The sequence below is a fragment of the Protopterus annectens genome, chromosome 7.part1 (genome assembly GCF_019279795.1).
Source record: "Protopterus annectens isolate FY-2018-M chromosome 7.part1, PAN1.0, whole genome shotgun sequence".
In the NCBI taxonomy this organism is placed as follows: domain Eukaryota; kingdom Metazoa; phylum Chordata; order Ceratodontiformes; family Protopteridae; genus Protopterus; species Protopterus annectens.
The window spans coordinates 185,268,860-185,287,421 of record NC_056740.1 but is presented as its reverse complement, the minus strand read 5'-3'; the positions used below and the strand labels follow the sequence as shown (position 1 = coordinate 185,287,421).

Here is an 18,562-nt window from a genome sequence, read left to right as displayed (position 1 = left end):
TTTATAAAAATTTTATTTAAAGTTTTTTTCTTCTTTTGGTTACAAAAACAGTCATCTCACCTATAACTTTGTGAATATCTTGAAAATTACTCAAAAATTTACAGTTCCTATTCACTATCTGCCTAATACTCATCTGATCCACTGAATTGTTCAACATACATGCAAGCGAGTAGTCCTTCTTATGCTTATTCCCCTTCACATTAATATTTTCAGTGCTTTCTCTTTGCACAGTGACCTTATTAAAAACCATATCGGTCATACCAATTGGATATCCCCTACTAATAAACCTATCTTTTAAAACTTCGCACTTGGTCTTAACAAATTCACCATCCTCTGTCAACCTACTTATCCGATCAAACTGACTATTTACGATATTTTTTAAACCTAATATTGTGCATACTATCATAATGCAGATAGCTATTACTTTGTACCAGCTTTTTATAAATTCTGGTGCTTAATTTATTATTAATCTTATATACATTAAAATCAAGAAAATTAATGGAATTTTTGTCAAACTTAAATGTAAATTTCAAAAAGTCAGACACTGAATTCAAGTAATCCATAAAACTACGAAGAGCTGCCTCGGTTCCCTTTAAAACAAAAAACAAATCCGCAGTAAATCTTTTATAAACAGTTACATTACTATAAAATTCAGAACTAAAAATAAATTCCATTTCCCACCCTATCATGAAAACATTTGCGTAACTGGGGGCCATGGCTGGCCCCATTGCTACTGGATTAGTTTGCCTGTACAACACATTATCAAAAGAAAAAAACAATTATACGACAAAATGACATCTAAAATACTAATAATTAAATTAATTTCATCCTGCTTATAACATTCAGACATACGAAGCATTCCATCTACCGTCTCTAAACCAACCTCATTGGGGATTACTGTGTACAAAGACACAACATCAGCTGTTAACAACCACACATCATCCACCATAACCCCCTTGATAAACTTCCAAAAATCAAAGGAATCTTTTATTTACTTTTTCAGATAGCTTTGTCTAATGGTACATTCTTCCTTTGCATGTAGCAGGTATTTTTCATAGGGCAGGTCAGCATTTATTTGCTTTATGCTCTTAAATCCAACCCCCACACAGACCCACTCTGAGTGACATCATTCAAGACAGTGGCACAAATCAAGTAAAAACAATAAAGGTATCTGTAGTAGTGAGCTTCAGACTCATAGAAGTGGACAGACTGCCGTAGTTAAGACTGAAAATATCTGAATTGATGTATTGTCCAGTAGAGGATGTTTACTTGGACGATCTCTTACAAAGACCATGAGTGACAGAGAAAATCGGATGAAGACCTTGAGTAATTTTGTTTACATCTTGATTAGTGACCATCCACAAATCATTCACAATAAACCTAAATATTTTTCTACTGATGTAATGTTAGCTCTTTGTGTCTTAAAGGGATATTGACAAATTGTTGCAGTTGTAATCTTTTTGCATTCTTCACTTCTGTCTTTACTAGGGATGAACACAATGATGTCCTAGCAGTGGCAGACTGGGGACAGCGACTTTCATTTTATCATCTGAGTGGTAAGCAGGTAAGTTTATGAACTTTTCTGTGCTTTGCAATCTGATTTATTTTCCTGTGTAGCTCCTTTATGATCCTGAGTTGTTTTCTTAATTTTTCCAACTTGCTACCATCCACAAACATTTATGCTTTTTTCATAGACTGAAAAGTGCTAGACGTTCACCATGACCCACATGATTATCATGACCATCCAAGAATGAGACCTCACCCTCTTTCTAAAAATTCAAATCTTGTTTTGATGTCTGTCAAGAACCAGCATAGTTGTTAGAAAGTTATGAAAAATTAAGTATACTGCCAGGTTGCTGTAAGTTAAAAAAAGTGTATATGATGGACTTCTGATGTGGTACTGTGCTAGATGACAGCAACTCAGTGGAGCTCTTGGTTAATAGAAGATATCTCCCAAAGGTACTCCAGTTATTGACCTAAAGTGGTTGTAAGAGAACAAGAGAATTCAGCTTTGTTGACGGAATGAGTGGAAAGTTGAAAAAGAAGCAGACACAGCAGGGTATAGATATACAAAGCAGTGTGATGGAGGCATTCCCTCAAGACTGGTCCAGATGCGCTAACGTTAGAAATTATTTGGCGGGAAATAAATGAGATGAAACAAACACCTACCTGGCACAGAAAGAAAAGTTAGAGGTAGTAGATAGTTTAAATGAATGTATCACCATTCTCCAGGAGTTACTGGCAGATAATGAGGAACTCAAAGCCAGAACAGAAGCTGCTAAAGCCAGAATGGAGTGCCTTGAATCAAAACAGACAGAGCAGTGTGATCTGGCATGATGGAAAAACATCAAAAAAGTTGGATTGCTTGAGACATATGAAGAATAAGATTGTTTGGAGGCTGTAAGAGATTTGCTTTCTAAATGGACTGACACACCTGAAATGAAAATAAAAATAGAATCTACAGGACTGTTTTAAACCTAGCCACAAGGTGCCAAGGAAACCAAGGCCTATTATAGTGTACTTTCATACCTTTGAAGATTAGTGAAGGGATCCTAAGGGAGATTTGGAAACCTGGAAAAAAAACTGAAGGTGGGAAACAATCCAATATTTGCTGATCCTGAATATTTTCTCAGCGAGCTGCATAGACATTTATCAACTCTAAAAGGCAGTCCGTTTTCTGAGGAAAACAGCAAACCATAGACTGAACATGACTGCAGCAGAAGAGCCCAACAGAAAAGAGCAGTGGATTGAGGATTGAGAAGATGTGACAGGAACTAGCTGCCCAATAGGATATTTCCCTTTCTCTTAGAAGGCAGGAACATCTCAGGGAGAAAGTGGAGAACAACAGAAAGGCAAGAAAAGAAGGAACAAGAACTTTGTTAGTAAGGTTTGGAGTGGACCTTGATTTGCATGGGAAAATATTAGACTCTGGGGGACCTGGAATATGTATTATTTATAATATTTTCTGTGACTGACTGGGCCCATTACAGCCTTAGTTTTGTTTTTCTTTCTTCTCTCCAAATTGGACATAAAATGAGGACTGACATGAAATATAAAGCCGGCCATACATTGTGTGGAGGTGGGTCATTGATCTTCTGCTCACAACTGATATCGACAGTAGATTTGCAAAGTGATAGAGAATGACTCTCGGCTGTTCTGTAGCCGTGGACTGGATATATGTGACTGTAAAGCATGTTTTAATAGTTTATTTCTTCATTCCCCTTGTTTTTTGTTTTACACCATACTATGGCCAAGAACAACCAAATGTCTTTTTGTTCTGTTATTCTGTACAAGGAAGAATTGTATTATTCACAGCCAAGCAATGTAGAAAATTTTGATTTGTAGTGCAATTGAGCTCTGTATTTGAAATACATTGGTAAGGGATAGAAAAGATCACAGCGTTTAAGACTTCCCTGTACAATAGAGTGGGAGGGTTGGGAGTCTTCTGGCCTGATTTTATTTTAAACTTAATAACTTACATGGTGTTTTTATTAGATTTATTGACTTTGTGAAGTCATCTACCCAAGGACTCTACCACAGTGGCATTACTCCCATTAGGGATGACCCAGTTGTTCAGGATTTGGGAATGTATGTGGTCAGTGACCGAGCTTTTGACCAACATGGATCAATTGTAAAAAAGGCCTGCTATACTGCATAGTGTGTAAAGAAAGGAATTGTGTCTAGATCCAGAGATGTTACTCATTAGGCCAATCTTTGAATATAATGCCCCCTTTGGCATGTATCTGTCCAGACACATGCAACACTGGAATATCCACAGAGGTACCTTACTAAAAGCATACAAGACCTAAACAACATGTGTTTTTAATTTCTCCAAGTCTTTTGGGTATCTAATACCATGACGGGAATGGACCCTATTCCTAAGTCAAAGTATGATTAAAGTTCATGAAATTAGTATTGTTTCGATCTTTGATGCCAGCCCGTAGTGCTCTTTGCAGCACCCGCAGTGTGCCCAGTAATGACTCCTTCTGCAGTTTGTATGGAGTTACATGTATTGGTAACATATCCATATACGACTGTAAATTCTTTTTTATAAGACCCTTTGCTCCTACTACTATTGGAACTGTCTGGGTATCTTTCTTCCACATTGCTCTCATTTCTGCCTTCAAATCCTGATATTTTATGACTTTGTCTCTCTCTGTACGTAAGACACTGTAGTCACTGGGTGTGGCAATTTCAATGATCAATGCTACTTTTGTCTTCTTTTCTTGGACCACTGTGTCCAGTTTTCTAGCATCTATCTTTTGGACTGTTGGCAATGGGTGATCCCATGTGATATAAACTTAATCATTTTCTATGATGCTTTGTGGCTCATGTTCTATATGGACAGACTGAAAGCCCTGTCACTTTACTCTGTATCCTACAGACTGCTAAGAGGTGATCTGTGTCTGGCAAACAAGGCAACCTCCAATCCATTACTGATGGATTTACTGCACATCAGCAAGTCAAATATCATTAGAAATACTTGGTCTAGGGATGTAAACCTCTTCTGCAGCATCAACAGAATGGTTTGGAGTGACAGGTATATCTCACAGAGGATACCATTGCTGTGGAACAGACTTCCCATTCACATTAAAAACAAGTTCATCCCTTTCCATTTTCAAGCACAACATAGATCTGTGGATGGGAAATAAAAACTTTACCCTAAGACTGTCCCCTATACTACTAATGCACAGAGGCAGCTGCTAAATGCTTTATCCCATGCCTGAGTCCCCTGAAGTTATCTATGGTATAATCCCAAGTTATTCTCATTAGAAAACAGAGGTAATCCAGAGGGCACAAGTGAAGTCTGGTATCCCATCTATGACCCAGAGGGATTCAGGACTAACAAGAAACAGAGTATAGAGGATTAGTTTGGATAAAATCACTTTAGCTAGCAGTTCTAGGAGAATCTCTGTCTGATGCCCTCCCTGTGGGAGGAATAAAGACACCTTGTTGAAGTTTCCAGAAGTTTATTCAGTTAAGTAATTAGATGGATGAGTGTTCTTGTTCTAAAGCACAATTAGAACAAGAAAACTCATCAGTCTACCTGTTTAACTGAATATACCACAAGAAACTTCAACAAGCTGTCTTTATTTCTCCCACAGGGAGGATATCAGAGAGAGAGACTCTCTTAGATCTGCTAGCTAAAGTGATTTTATTTATTTATTTGCATTTGTTTACTGGGGTAGTCCACAGGGCCATAATAAGCCCATTTTCAGTGGAGGACCAGGGAGAAAAGTTCCATGAATAGAAGGCACATAAGGTATATATACAGAGTAATTACAATACAATGGGTACAATTCAAGAGTATATGCAGTAAAGGTAATATATTTAACAATTGGATATATTACAGGAATAATAATAAATTAGCAAAGATAGATGTTTCTGACTGTCTTATACCTGATATTAATACATAGTAAATGTTAAACATCAATGTTAGTACTCAGTAGTAGATGATAGGATTTGAGAGGAGGAGATGAGGTGCAGGTGCAATCCCAGATAGAAGATGAATAGTCTGTTAGAGAGGATTTGAAAGTGGCAGGATTTTGAGTAGTCCTGATAGTCAGAGGTTTGGTATTCCATGTTTTAGCTACTGAGCAAGAGTATAGAAGCTGTCCAGCTGGCAGATTAGGTTTATGTACTATCAAAAGGTGTTGATTCTCAGATCTGAGTTGTTTACTTGGATGTCAGAAACAAAAACTTGGGTTAAGAGCAGGGCAGTCAGATGGTTTAAAAATTATTTTGTGTGCCGTTGTTAGTTGCAGAGCAGTACAATGATGGGTATAGTGTTTAACAGTAGTAGCAGATTTGGCATTTTATTATAGCAAGTCTCAAGTTTAGATTTTAGGAAGGATTGAAGATTATTAAGTAGTGGAGCACCCTGTAATAGAGAGGGTAATAGGTAAGTAGAAGCTAGGACTTGTTTTGTAGAGGTGCTGAGGAAGTGTTTATGCCTGTAGAGGGTTCCTAGCTTTAGGTGAGTTTTGCTGATGCTATGGTGTATGTGCAGGTTAAATTTCAGATGTTTGTCTTTTATTACCCATAGTATTTTTGTGTGGGGAAACAACCTCAGTTGTATTATTACTTTGAGGAAAGTTTACTAAATTGGGCTTTGTTTAATGGGGTAGTCTTCCTAGGAGTGAATAGCATGAGCTTGGTTTTGCTAATAGTCGAGTTGTCTGCATATTGAATGAGTGTTGCTTGGCCTAGTGAAGAATGAAAACTGAATAAGAAGGGTCCTAGTACAGAGCCTTGGGGAACTCTAGTAGAGGTGTTAAGATATGGAGAGTGGGAATCTTGCCATTAAACAGCCTGTAGCCTGTCTTCTAAGTAGCTTGAGAACCAGTTAAGAGATGAGGGGGAAAGACCAGTCTTAGAGAGATGGGTTAGAAGTAAAGGATGGGAAACAGTGTCAGATGCTTTAGACAGATCTAAGAATAGAGGAGACAATGTTACCGGTGTCTCGGGCTCTATTAATTGTGTCCATAAAAGATATGAGGACAGATGTAGTGCTCTGACCTAGCCTGAATCCATGTTGTGTGGGAGATAAGATTTGATTATGAATCAGAAAATCTAGCATTTGAATATGTATACATTTTTTCAAGATCTTTGAGACAGGTAAGAGAATGGATATTGGTCTGAAGTTTGAGATATTAGTATTATTGCCACCTTTATGAAGAGGAATAATAAATGCTTTTTTCCAGATTTTGGGGGCATAAGATTCTTGAATGGATCTGTTTACAAGTATGGTAATAGGGTGGGCAATAGCTTCGTCTGTGAGTTTTAGGAATTCTGTAGGTAGGTTGTCAGGAGCGTTAGAGCAGGGTTTGATCTTGAGAAGTAATCTTTTTATTATGGTGATTGGTATAGGTTTAGAAGTGAACATGGGTGTAGAATTGGAAGGTGGGGTGAAGGGGGAGCAAGAGGTTAATGTTGATGGAGTTGTTGGGTTTGGGCTGCTATGGACTTGTGGAAAAGTAGCAGTGATATGTGCCATAGTGTTGATAAAATGAGAGTTGAAGAGAGTGGAAGTTTCTTGGTGTTTTGTGAGGATGTAGACATGGGTTGCTTTTTGCGCCTGGATTTATTACTGAAGTAATGGAGTTCCAGAATTTTCTTGGATTGAACTTATGGTCAGTCTGAAATTTTAGGGGTTTTTTTTTTTAATCTTTAGTAACTTTTTTTTTTTTTTTTTTTTTAACCTGGTTTTGAAGTTGTTTACATTTCAGCATGTCTGGTGGTTTTTATTTGCTAGCCGTTGTTTCCAGATTTTGTCTCTGGCTTTCATGAGTTCCTTAGTGGTCTTGGTTAGCCATTGGGCATGTTTTGATTTGATTCGCTTGAGATGAAGAGGAGCTAGGCCAATTAGTATATGTAGAAATGTTGAGTTGACGTAGTTAACTGCATCTTCTAAAGGGCGAGTTTTTAGGATGTACCAGTTAATGTTTTTCAGGGTATCTGTGAAGATCACAGGGCTTAATTTTGTAAGGTTCCTTACTTGTTTACACTGATGTGGCTTTTGAAAGGTAGGGGCATTTTGGTGGACAAAGCCGGGGTGGTAGTCTTTAAGGGTGTTAGGGAGTGTGCCGGCAGAGGATAATTTTTTGGAGTGAGAGACCAGAATCTAATCTAAAATGGAGCCACAGTCATTGTTCCTATTGGGTCTAGTGGGTGAAGTGATAACCTGAGTGAAATTAAATAGGTTAATGTTTGAAGATGTAATGCTACAGCAGATGTCTACCCAGTTGATATTTGCATTGCCCAGGATGATGGTTTCAAGTCCAGGCAGGGATTTCCTCTAGTAAAGGTATGTTGTTGCCAGGAGGTATATAGAGAACTATTGGACATAACTTTTTGAGTCATTTCTAGGAAGTAAATAAGAATTTCGGCATTGCTAAATTGAGGAGTGGAATATTGTTGGGAAAGAATAGTGTAACACCACCTCCCTTCTTGTAGGACTTATCTGTTCTTAAGGTTGTGAAGCCTGGAGGGAAAAATTCATAGTTTTTAATGTAAGGTTTTAGCCAGGTTTTTGTAATAGCAATGATGTCAGATTTATTGTGGGTAATCCATACGTGAAAGTCAGAGTTTTTATTACGAATGCTTTGCAGGTTTGGGGTGACCATTTATAAGGATTTTGGGGAATTGCTAGTGTAAGGTTGTGTTGGGGTAATGAATGATGTGGATCCAGGATTGGGGTGGATGTCCCTACATAAAGGTAAGGTCGGTAATCTGAAGGAGCAATGCAGTAACTGTTGCTGTCTGCTGGGACTGGTAAATTATGTATGTTGGTTGTAGTGGACGTGTGTGGTATAAAGAAATGACCACTTTTTTTCTGGTGGGAGTATTTTTGTTTTGTATAGGAGAATGTTTTTTTGTTTGGTAGAAGCTTGGATATATATTTGAATAACTGTCAGAGAGGTGAAATAGGGGAGATGTGGTTGTAGTGTGTTTGGAGGACAAGGAAATGGTGTTTAGAGCAGTGAGGTATAATCAATAAAGGAAAAGTGCAAAGAAAAGTGAGAAAGGTAGTATGTGGGTGTTGGATGGACTCATGAGAAGGATTATGGAGGGAATAGACTAGTTGCTGAATAGTAGAAGGATAAGAAGGTAATGAGTAATGTAGAAGAAGTGTGGATAGGCTGAAGAGAGAAATAAAAAGTAAGTTAGGGGGAAGGTAAAAGGAAAATAGGATAAGATTAGATAAATTATGGAGAGATTAAATAAGGTTAGATAAACTATGTCAGTATTAATGAAGTAAACTTTGGAGGATGGGGTGGAGAGTTGCAAGTTAGGAGAAAATAACTATGTAGATTAGTAAAGACAGGTACAATATACTACTTGTGATGTAATGGTAGTTAATAGGTCATGAGAAAAAGGAGGGAAGAGTGTGGGGGAGGGTGTAGTAAGCTAGGTTATGTAGGTTGGGTGTGTACAACAGGAAGTGAAGTGGTGATGTTTGAATGAGGGTAAGTAGTGGGAGTAGCTAAATAGAAATGTTGGAGTAGAAGTGTGGGTGGGTCTTGGGATAGGGTAGTGGAGTTAGCCCGAGAGGAGCGGGACTGGACCAGATTTCGGGAAATAAAGTTAAGTTACAGCAAATGGAAACTATGGCTGACCTTAGAGAAAAGAAAACAAGACAGAGAAAAAGGAATAACTATGGAGAGAGGAATGCAGGCAAGGAGAGATAATTAAGAAAATAGATGAGCAAGGCTAAATGGAGGGATAAAACAGTAGAGGAAACTAAGTAAAATAACAGGAAGGGTAGAAATAAAGTGGGAGAAAGGGTCATCGTGCTAGCTGCCATTTAGAAACAGATTTTTACAAGAAATATGAGTATAGCTTGACGTACTTTAAAATTAAGAACAGAAACAGAACTGTCAGGCAGTATTAAGGAGGTGGATATATCTTTGCAGTGAAAACGGGAGGGATCTGCACTGTTCACAAAGCTGGAGAATAACCTAAATACAGCATTAGCATACCACCAGGACCATAACTAGAAAGGAATTCAGCAAGTTTTATCTGGGCTAATCCTTTATACTCAGTTTTTAGTTATACTCATTAAGGGTAATATATAAGTATTGACCATGGGATGGGTAAGGCCAATCCACAACCAAATGGGATAGGTTATTTTGAGCATAAAAAGAGAAACTAGCAAGGCTTAAAGTGGCCTGCAATGGTGACTAGCCTAGTACTTACTGCAAACCTATAAACCTGTTTGAACATCCTTGGAAAAATGGAACAGTGCTTCTTTTTTATACATAATTGTAGTGAATAAAGGCATCATAGGGAAGTTTTTCTGTTTTCTTAACTGTAATTGTTTGGAATCACTTGTTGCATTGGTAAAGGGGAAATTTCCACACAGGTCAAAAGGAATAGCAGTAAGTCAAATAAAAGGTGAGACATAATCATGTTTTCTTGCTTTGAGGCAGAGGAAGAGACTATTAATTGAAGTGGAAAATGGTGAAGAAGCTGGTTAGCCTCCATGAAAGATGGAATAAAGTAGATTAGTGTTTAAGATACCAGGAGAGGAGCTAAGTTTTAGTATATTTGTAAAATGATTAGAAAGTTGGCTGTGAGGAGAAATAAAGGAGCTTAGTATTAATAGAATTAGAAAGTCTCCAATTCTCAGATTCATCATTTGGGAGACAGTTAAAGGAAGGGTTTTAAAGTAATGAGATAGGGCCTGCAAAGAAAGTTTATAGACAGGAGAAAAGTGTGATTCACTTTGCCAGCTGGAAGTGTGGAAAGTAGAGAATTCTTAGTTAAATAAACAGCACACTTTATGAGTTTTGAGATCAAGGCCTGGAATGTGAATGGGTTGGGTAACAAAATTAAAAGGGACAGAATACTTTTTCATATGAGGCAGACCAATGCACAAACACTAACACTGCAAGAGAGGCATCTGAATCCAGCAGAACACAATAAGTCAAGGTTAGGTGGGTACAAAGTGATGGCAAATTCTTCTTGGGGATGAGAAAACAGAGTAGTGGTTATCTTTAGAACAACTAAAGCCCCGCCCCCCCCCCCTCGACCAAGTGAGATATCGTCAACTTAGAAATTATAAAAAATATATAATTTTGCTAGACAAAGAAAATTACTACCAGAACCTCCAATTTAAACACCAAGCAATCCCCAAAAGTTTTGGGCAGGTATTAACTGACTATTTCATCCAGGACAATCTACTACCCCAACCCCATCAAACTACACCCATAAATCCCCAGAAACTGTTTCCACTGCCTTTAATAACATTTTCACTGAAACTATTCAGTCCTTAGCTAACCAACTTACTCCTAACCACTCTAACTCTACCACTAACACACACACTTCTCATCCTCCCTTTAACTTCCAACCTGTCTCTACCATTTTTATCCGATCCCTTATCAAAAAACTAAAACCAACCACCCTTTCTGCTGACATCCTTCCTGCAGAGTACCTACAAAAAGCTGCTGACACCATAGCATTCATCTCTATCCTAATCAATAGAACACTAACTGATGGAACTAGCCCCTCAAGCTGGAAAATATCCCATGTTATCCCACTCCACAAAGGTGGAAGTTCAACAGAACTGTCCAACTACAGACTCATTGCCATTCTCTCACCACTAGCCAAATTATTGGAGAGGTGCGTTCATAAGCAGTTTATGGACTGTCTCATTCAGAACGGTTTGCTTGCCAACTCTCAGCATGGCTTTAGGCCACATCACAGCACCACCTCCACCCTCCTTTCTTTTACAAATACCATATTCCAAAATAGGAACAAAAACAGGCTATCTTCAGCCCTATTTCTAGACCTGTTGAAGGCCTTTGATATGGTCAACCACAAATTACTCATCCATTCCCTAAAATCCATCTCCCTAGATAACCATGCTATTCAGTGGTTCCTATCATATCCTATCTGAATGGCAGACAACAGGCTGTATTATGGCAGGACAAACTGTCCACCCTGCTACCTCTCACCCTTGGTGTCCCTCAGGGCTCTATTCTAGGTCCTCTACTCTTTTCTATCTTCGTCAACAATCTTCATACTGCCATCCCTGATGCAGCCTGCATTCAATATAATACCCTGATCTGTACGGCCTCCTCCCCTTTAGACCTGCAAACCTTAATACAAAACACATTTAACACAGTTGAAAACTAGCTCTCTAATCACCATCTGTTGTTAAATCCCAACAAAACTAAACTGCTCCTTTTTACCCCCACCAGTAGATCCACCCCATTTTCCTTCTCCATAACATCCAGCAACAGTACCTCTGTCTCTCCAGATGACCATACTAAGATTTTAAGAGAAATAGTGGACAGTAATCTCAAATCTGATGTGCATATCAATAAAACTATAAAAAACATTAATAAGAAGCTTGGCTCATTATATAGAAGCAAACGTTTTCTAACTCCATTAGCTAGGACTGCAATCGCCTGCTCACACCTACTCTCTACCCTTCTATATGCCTCCCCCATACTCTCCAATTTGAGCAAAACTGAACTTCGTAAGCTATCTCACTGTTGCCACCATATTGCCAGATTTGCCATAGGCACAACATATAGGACACATCACTGTCAAAACCTCAGTCTTCTCGGGTGGCTAGAACTGCCTAGCCTACTTCTGTTCAATCAGCTTATAGCAGCACACAAAATTCTGTACCACCCTGAAAATACTCTGGCACTCACAAATATCATAAAGCCATACAGTAATTCAAGGCAACTATGATCATCCAATAAACTGTTGGTCCAATCCCACAAAGCTATTAACTCAGCCGGTGGGTCCCCATTTGCCATCGTCATTGTAAAACTTGGAATTCACTTCCATCTAACCTTTCCATCGAACCTTCTTTAAGTCACTTCAAAAAAGGTTTCAAACAGTATTTTAAAGAGCACTAGCTTTGTCCCTGTACTAACCCTGATTAATCACTACTTATTCAATGCCTCATATAAATTAATATTTTAAGCATCTCTTGCTAATAATAGCTTGTTGGAACCTGTTGTTTTGTATTCTATTACACCCTATGTATATTGTAAGTACCTAATAGAGAGCTTTGTAAATATGTTTGACTCATAACTGTTATGTTCTTTCTGTGTTATCTGGAGCTTTTCTCCCCGGGCCTCCACTGAAAATGGACATATATCCATTTGAACTATCCAGGTCAACAAATGTAAAATAAATAAATAAATAAATAAATAAATTCTTGTTAGGATAGTTTGCAGGCTTAAACGGGTGAATTAAAGGGAGAAATATAATCATATTATTGGTATTTATCCTCACAAAGGGGCAGGTCAGAGTGCCACCAAGTATATTAGGAGAACTGCTATGGTTTCAGGAAGGCATGACAGTCTGTTTGGGATATTGGCATAACATAGTGAAAAAGGAGGAGGCTCAGTTAGGTCCAAGAGCAAAAAAAAAAAAAATAGAGAAGGAATGGTAGGGTTATGAGAGATTTTTTGTGAGTGGACTCTAGAAAGATTCAAATGGGAAGGGTGACATGGAGAAGATGTACTTTTTATTTCACTAGTCATAGTTGTTGGTTTAGGCTTGATAGATGTTTTATAATAAAGGATCATATTACATTGGTCAACAAGTACAAACAGACCCTCTGAAATTCTTAGACAACTAAATTAAAAAGTCATTGGAGAGTCGCAACATATTGGTTAGAGGATGAAAGGAAGCAAAAAAAGTTGAAATGTATCATTAAAGAAATCTTAGATGTATACAGATCAGATACAGTGAAAGATTGGGATGATATAAAGTTTTCCCTACAGCAAAGACAGATCTGGAAGGAGAAAGGTAAAAGGGAAAAGGGGAGAAATTGAGGAAAGGATTAATTGAGTTACAAAGGAATAGAAGACTAGGGGATGGGAAGGTGGGGGCATATTAAAAAAAATGCAAGGAATGGGAGGACCAAATATATGGTACAAAAGTATAGCCATGGAAAAAATGGAAGAAGTTTTAAACAGATATTCAGATAAGATGATAAAGCTGCAAAAATCAGAGGTCAAAATGAAGAAGAGGCTGGCTGAATATGAAATTGCTCAGGAAGAGGTGTTTTGAAAAATAATAGAATTAGGGTACAGAGTACATAGGGAAAAACTTGAGATTTCTAGCTATACCAGAGAAGCTAAAAGGAACAGACTTCATTAATTTTATAAAAGCACAAATAAGCAACTGAACTGGTATTCCACAGCAGGAGTTGTTAGTTGAAAGGGCACATCATGTGTATGCTCCCAACCTGGCGATAAGAAAGCAGCTTAGATCTTTAATAGTAAAGATGCAATCCTACCAGCAGAAGGAGATGATTCTGACAAAACTGTGGTAAAATGACAAAGTACTAAAAGGGAGAGACAGCAGAGTGTTTGTGGAGAATGATTACTCATTGTACACCACACAGAAGAGGAGCAAATTTATTCTATTATTCAGGGAATGGTGAAATGGTGTTGTGAGATTCAAACTGCTGTACCCAGCTGTCTTTCTGTCCCTCCGGAAAAGAAGACCTTAATCATTTTTTGATGAAGTACATGCTAAGGAGGAAATACAAAAGTTTGTCCAACAAAATGTAAGCTGTGAAACAGAAGGAGATTCTGCTTCTTGTTCTTCTGGTAATAGAAACCATAGAGGGATTGTACTTGTGAAGCCTTTTCATGTTTTTTTCAAAGGAAAATGTTGGAGAGAAGGAAGGGAGCCTGAAAGTTAATGTTGGAAATATGAAGAAGAGACAGGATTTCGGAGATGAACAGTAAGAAAAACAGGAACTTAATGTGGGATTACAATGCAGTAATTATATTTGAGAAATATGACAGAAAAAGAAAATCTGGAAATATTGGACTTTTTCAGAATTTGTTGGACTTGTGGGGACTGTAAAGCATATGCCCTACTTCATGTCAATAATGTTTGGAAAAGCGCTTTGGGGAGGGGAAGAGAAGGGAGAAAGAAAAGTGTAACTAAAGATTTTTTTCATAAATAGTGCTAATTTTGTGGCATGTGGTTTTCTTTACATGCTATAAAGAATTTTTTCAGTTAATTTTAAGTGTAATGGGGATTGTAAATAGGTGCTGCTCTTCTTTTTTCCCTTTTCATTCTTCCTTCTCTCTTTCTACTTCAGTTTTAAGAAATGTAGGCACTCCAGTGTTTAAAAAAAGCCTAGTTAAAAGGGCATGATAAAAGAAAAAATAATAAATTAATGTGCTTTTCTCATTCTTGCATGGGGGAATGACTGGATTAAAGATCTTACATTGATTTAGTAACACATTTTAAGTGAGAGCAAGTAAATGAAAAAGAACATTGAATATTATTATTATTTATTTTTTTCTAGCAAATATGTGTATGCTGAGTAACAGTTCTGCAACTGGTCTTCATGTTTCCATGGAGACGGTCTGATAAAGAGAAACTAGCTACAGTCTGGTGAAGAGTGATTGGCTGAGCAAAAAAAAAAAAAGAGAGAGAGAAATTGGCTAGGAGATAATGTTCTCTGAAGGCATTTAGGGGTTTTTCCCAAGGTAGATATTGTTCTCTGAAAGCATTCAAGGGCTTTCCCAAAATAGTTAATGTTCTCTGAAAGCATTTGGGGATTTTTCCAGCTGGGAGAGCTATCAAGATAAGACAAAACCAATCAGCACTTAGTAGAAACACAGGCTGCACCATAGTCTTAGCATTAATAAACTTTTTTAGGTTTACTCAAGTTTGTGAGTGTGGCTGTCAGTTTGGTACTTTTGTTCCTACTAGGAGGGTAAAACTTCAATATTTGGAGTACATTGTTTTTGTGTTAGTATTAATAGGTTTTAGGGGGTATTGGGGTGTGTTTGTTTTTTTTTCTTGAGGGCTTTCAATAAAACAAAAAGTTTTAAAACGTGACTTAGGCTCAAATGGATTTGACAAGAAACAACTGTATAAAAGTTGAACCTGCCAAACAGTGTATGTAACACAAAAGCTGGAAATCGATATTGAACAAAAAAGAAAGATGATGGAAAAAGTCTGTAGAAAACTGCTTTGGTGGAAGTGATTAAATATTTAGGACTAATACTTAAAGCATCAGTAAAGGAATCCATGAGCTATAAGAAGGTTAAGAGCCAGTTAAAAAGACGAGCAGCATTATATTTGGACTTAGATTAGAAAATACAAATGTGCATTATGCACAAATGTGTATTATGGCATAGTTTAGTTACCCTGGACAAGTCTTTTATTAAAGAAAGTGAAGCATCTTTGTAGATAATTTATTGGGGAGGAGAGAAATAGCGGGTAGTATGGGGAAAAAGTGACACTCAAAATGTAGAAAGTGGTTTACGGTGCCCAGTGTGAAGGGAGAAATTAAAATGAAGGAAGAGTGTTAGTGTTTGTATTTTAAATGTTTTCAAGATAGACTCCTGATCATTTTAGTTTGATTCTGATGTATTTCCTGCAAACTGAAGGTGCCAACTTTGCAAGTGTGGAAAGGTCTTTTCTGGAAATTGGAATTTGTGCCTAACATCGAAAGGTACAGATACAGTCAGGAGAGCTTAGCAAAATTAATGCTAACAAGTGTTCCTTTTCAGTTGGTCAGTAGCTATATTTTAATTAATGTTGCATTTGATCAAAACTAGGAACATAGTAAGTTACTAGGGTATGGGCCCTGAGGCCCTTACAAGCCTAGCCAAGAATTTAGCCCATGTTCCAACAGATCAGCACCGTATGCCACTGTCCAGCAGGGACATTGGTGGAATCCCATGAGTGTATTTTCTGTTCCCCATCCAGTTGTCTAGGTTGCGCTTAAAAAGGTTTAATGAGGTACTCTGCTTTACTTGGAGAAGTCTATTCCACAAAAGGGGGAGTCTCTGGAACACAAATCTGTCCCGCCAACAAGTCCTGTTGATGTCACACACCATGTTGAGGTCACGAGTGCAGGTTACTCGAGTGGAGCTTGACTTACAGATATGCAGCAGTCTCATTAGGGTGGGGTCTGAGATTGCGTTGTATGCCAGACATAGGTCACCTCTGAGGAGTCTGTAGGAGACTGAGTAGAGGGACAGGGCTTTTAGCCTATCTGTGTAGGGTAGATGTTTGAGGCCCTGGATTCTCTGGGTGAGGAATCTCTGTGATCTGTCCAGCTTCTGGATGTGCTTTGTGAGGTACATGCTGAAAGCGGCATTGTACTCGATAATTGGTTTTATAAGGGAAGAATAAAGGGATGTTATGACCACCTTGTCCCTGGATGAGATACCCTTACTAATGAGGTGGACCATGTAGAAAGCTTTCCGTACAACGCAGGCAATATGGTGGTCAAAAGTCAGTTTGCTATCAACCTGGGTTCCCAAGTCCCTCACGACTGATTACTTGATTAGTGCCTTATCAGTGAGATAGTTTGTGGGGAAATCATTCTCCTCAAAAGGGATGATGATGCATTTTTTGGCATTCAGTTTGAGGCCATGTTTCTGGTACCAGTCATTTGTTTAGGTGAGATACACTTGGAGAATGTCCACATCACTAGGGGAATTGATGACAGCACCCAGCTTGCAGTCATCTGCAAACTTGGTCAGCCATAGCCCACTAGATTTGGCCTGCACCTCTGAGAAGTATAGTCCATACAGCAGAGGCCCCAAGACTGATCCCTGGGGTACACTGCTTGTTATGGGTCTACTACTTGAGGTGACTTCCCCTATTTTGACTAAGTGGGTTCTATCAGTGAGCCAGTTTGCTACCCATCTGGTAACATATGGATTGATGCCCAATTGAGAGAGGTTATCTATTATACCTGAGTGGGGAATAGTATCGAAGGCCTTGGCCAGGTCAAAGTAGGCGGTGTGCACCGTCTTCCTCTCGTCTGTGGCCTTGGTGACTGTCTCAAAGAAGTCAACCAATTTTAACAGGCATGACCTCCCCTTGACAAAACCAAACTGTGTGGGATCAAGTGTCTGGAGGTTGCCAATGTCCTTGTTAATGAGGTCCATGATAATCTACTCCATGGCCTTGCAGATCAGGCTAGTTAGGCTGATGAGTCTATAATTTCCTGAATCTGTGGGCGCTTCACCTTTGTGCAGAGGGATGACAGTAGCTGTCCTCCACTCGGCTGGGATGAAGCCAGTACTCCGGCTTTGGTTGAATAGGGTGCCTAATGGGTGCTACAAGTTCCTGTCTGAGTTCATGTAGGATACTGCCTAGGATGTTATCGGGTCCTTTGGAGGCTGTAGTTTTTACCATTGAGAGGGCAGTGATGACTTGTTCCCTAGAGATATGGGGAGGGGGGCAGGTACTGAGGATGTTCTGTTTTACTGATGGGGGGGGGGAACAGAGGAATGAAGTTTTCAATGAAAACAGCAGGTTGGCTATATCTACAAGGTTTGTGTATGTGGTGTCGTTGACCACCAGTTCTGAACAGATCTGGGTGCTTACCTTGAGAATGCAGACATATGTGAAGAAGGCCTTATGATTGTCTTTAGTAGATGTAGCCAGTTTGGACTCTTAAGTTTGTTTTGGAGGATTTCACTAGGGCTCATATTTGCTTGTTCAGGCTAAGGAGAGATTGCTTCCAATTAGACACCTCCTCCTTCTTGGTCCTGGACAGCATTTTTTTCCTTTTATTATAGAGTTTATTTATTGTAAATATCCACCAGACAGGTTTACTCTTCCTTGAGGAAGATGATTTCATCCTGTCTGGTATTCCTGATTCCATGCAGCTATATGAATGCTCATATAGTACTTTGGTGTAAGTTTGAATATATGTGCCAGTTTCTGTGGAGGGGGAGGGGGCTCTGAAGCTGTTTATACCTTCCCTCAGGAGGTTGTAATCAGCTTTGGAGAAGTTTTTTGTTTGACCCTAGTTGAGAGATGGGGGTGTGGGTTGGGTTGGGGGAGATGGTGAGTTTGAAAATGACTGCTTTGTGGTTGGATCTTACCAGGGATGATGACAGTGTAGGGATGCTGCAGTGGTTGCTCATGTTGGTTAATACCAAGTCCAATATATTTTCACCTCCTGTGGGGGTGTCAACCAACTGGTCCAAAGCATTTGCATTGATGGAATTATGGAATCTCTGGGCATTTGCATTTTGGCATGAGTATTTCTTCCAATCTATGGTTGGATAGTTAAAGTCGCCCAGGATCAGGG

The 18,562-nt window shown here is 38.7% G+C and overlaps 1 protein-coding gene across 1 annotated transcript in view; it reads left to right on the top strand.

The window, feature by feature from the left end:
- IFT122 (intraflagellar transport 122) overlaps positions 1-18,562 on the top strand; it is a 2,412,356-nt gene that overhangs the window by 638,739 nt on the left and 1,755,055 nt on the right. Inside the window, exon 8 of the mRNA XM_044078630.1 lies at positions 1,489-1,564. Coding sequence (XP_043934565.1) covers positions 1,489-1,564 — 76 coding nt within the window. The remainder of the gene's footprint in view (positions 1-1,488; positions 1,565-18,562) is intronic.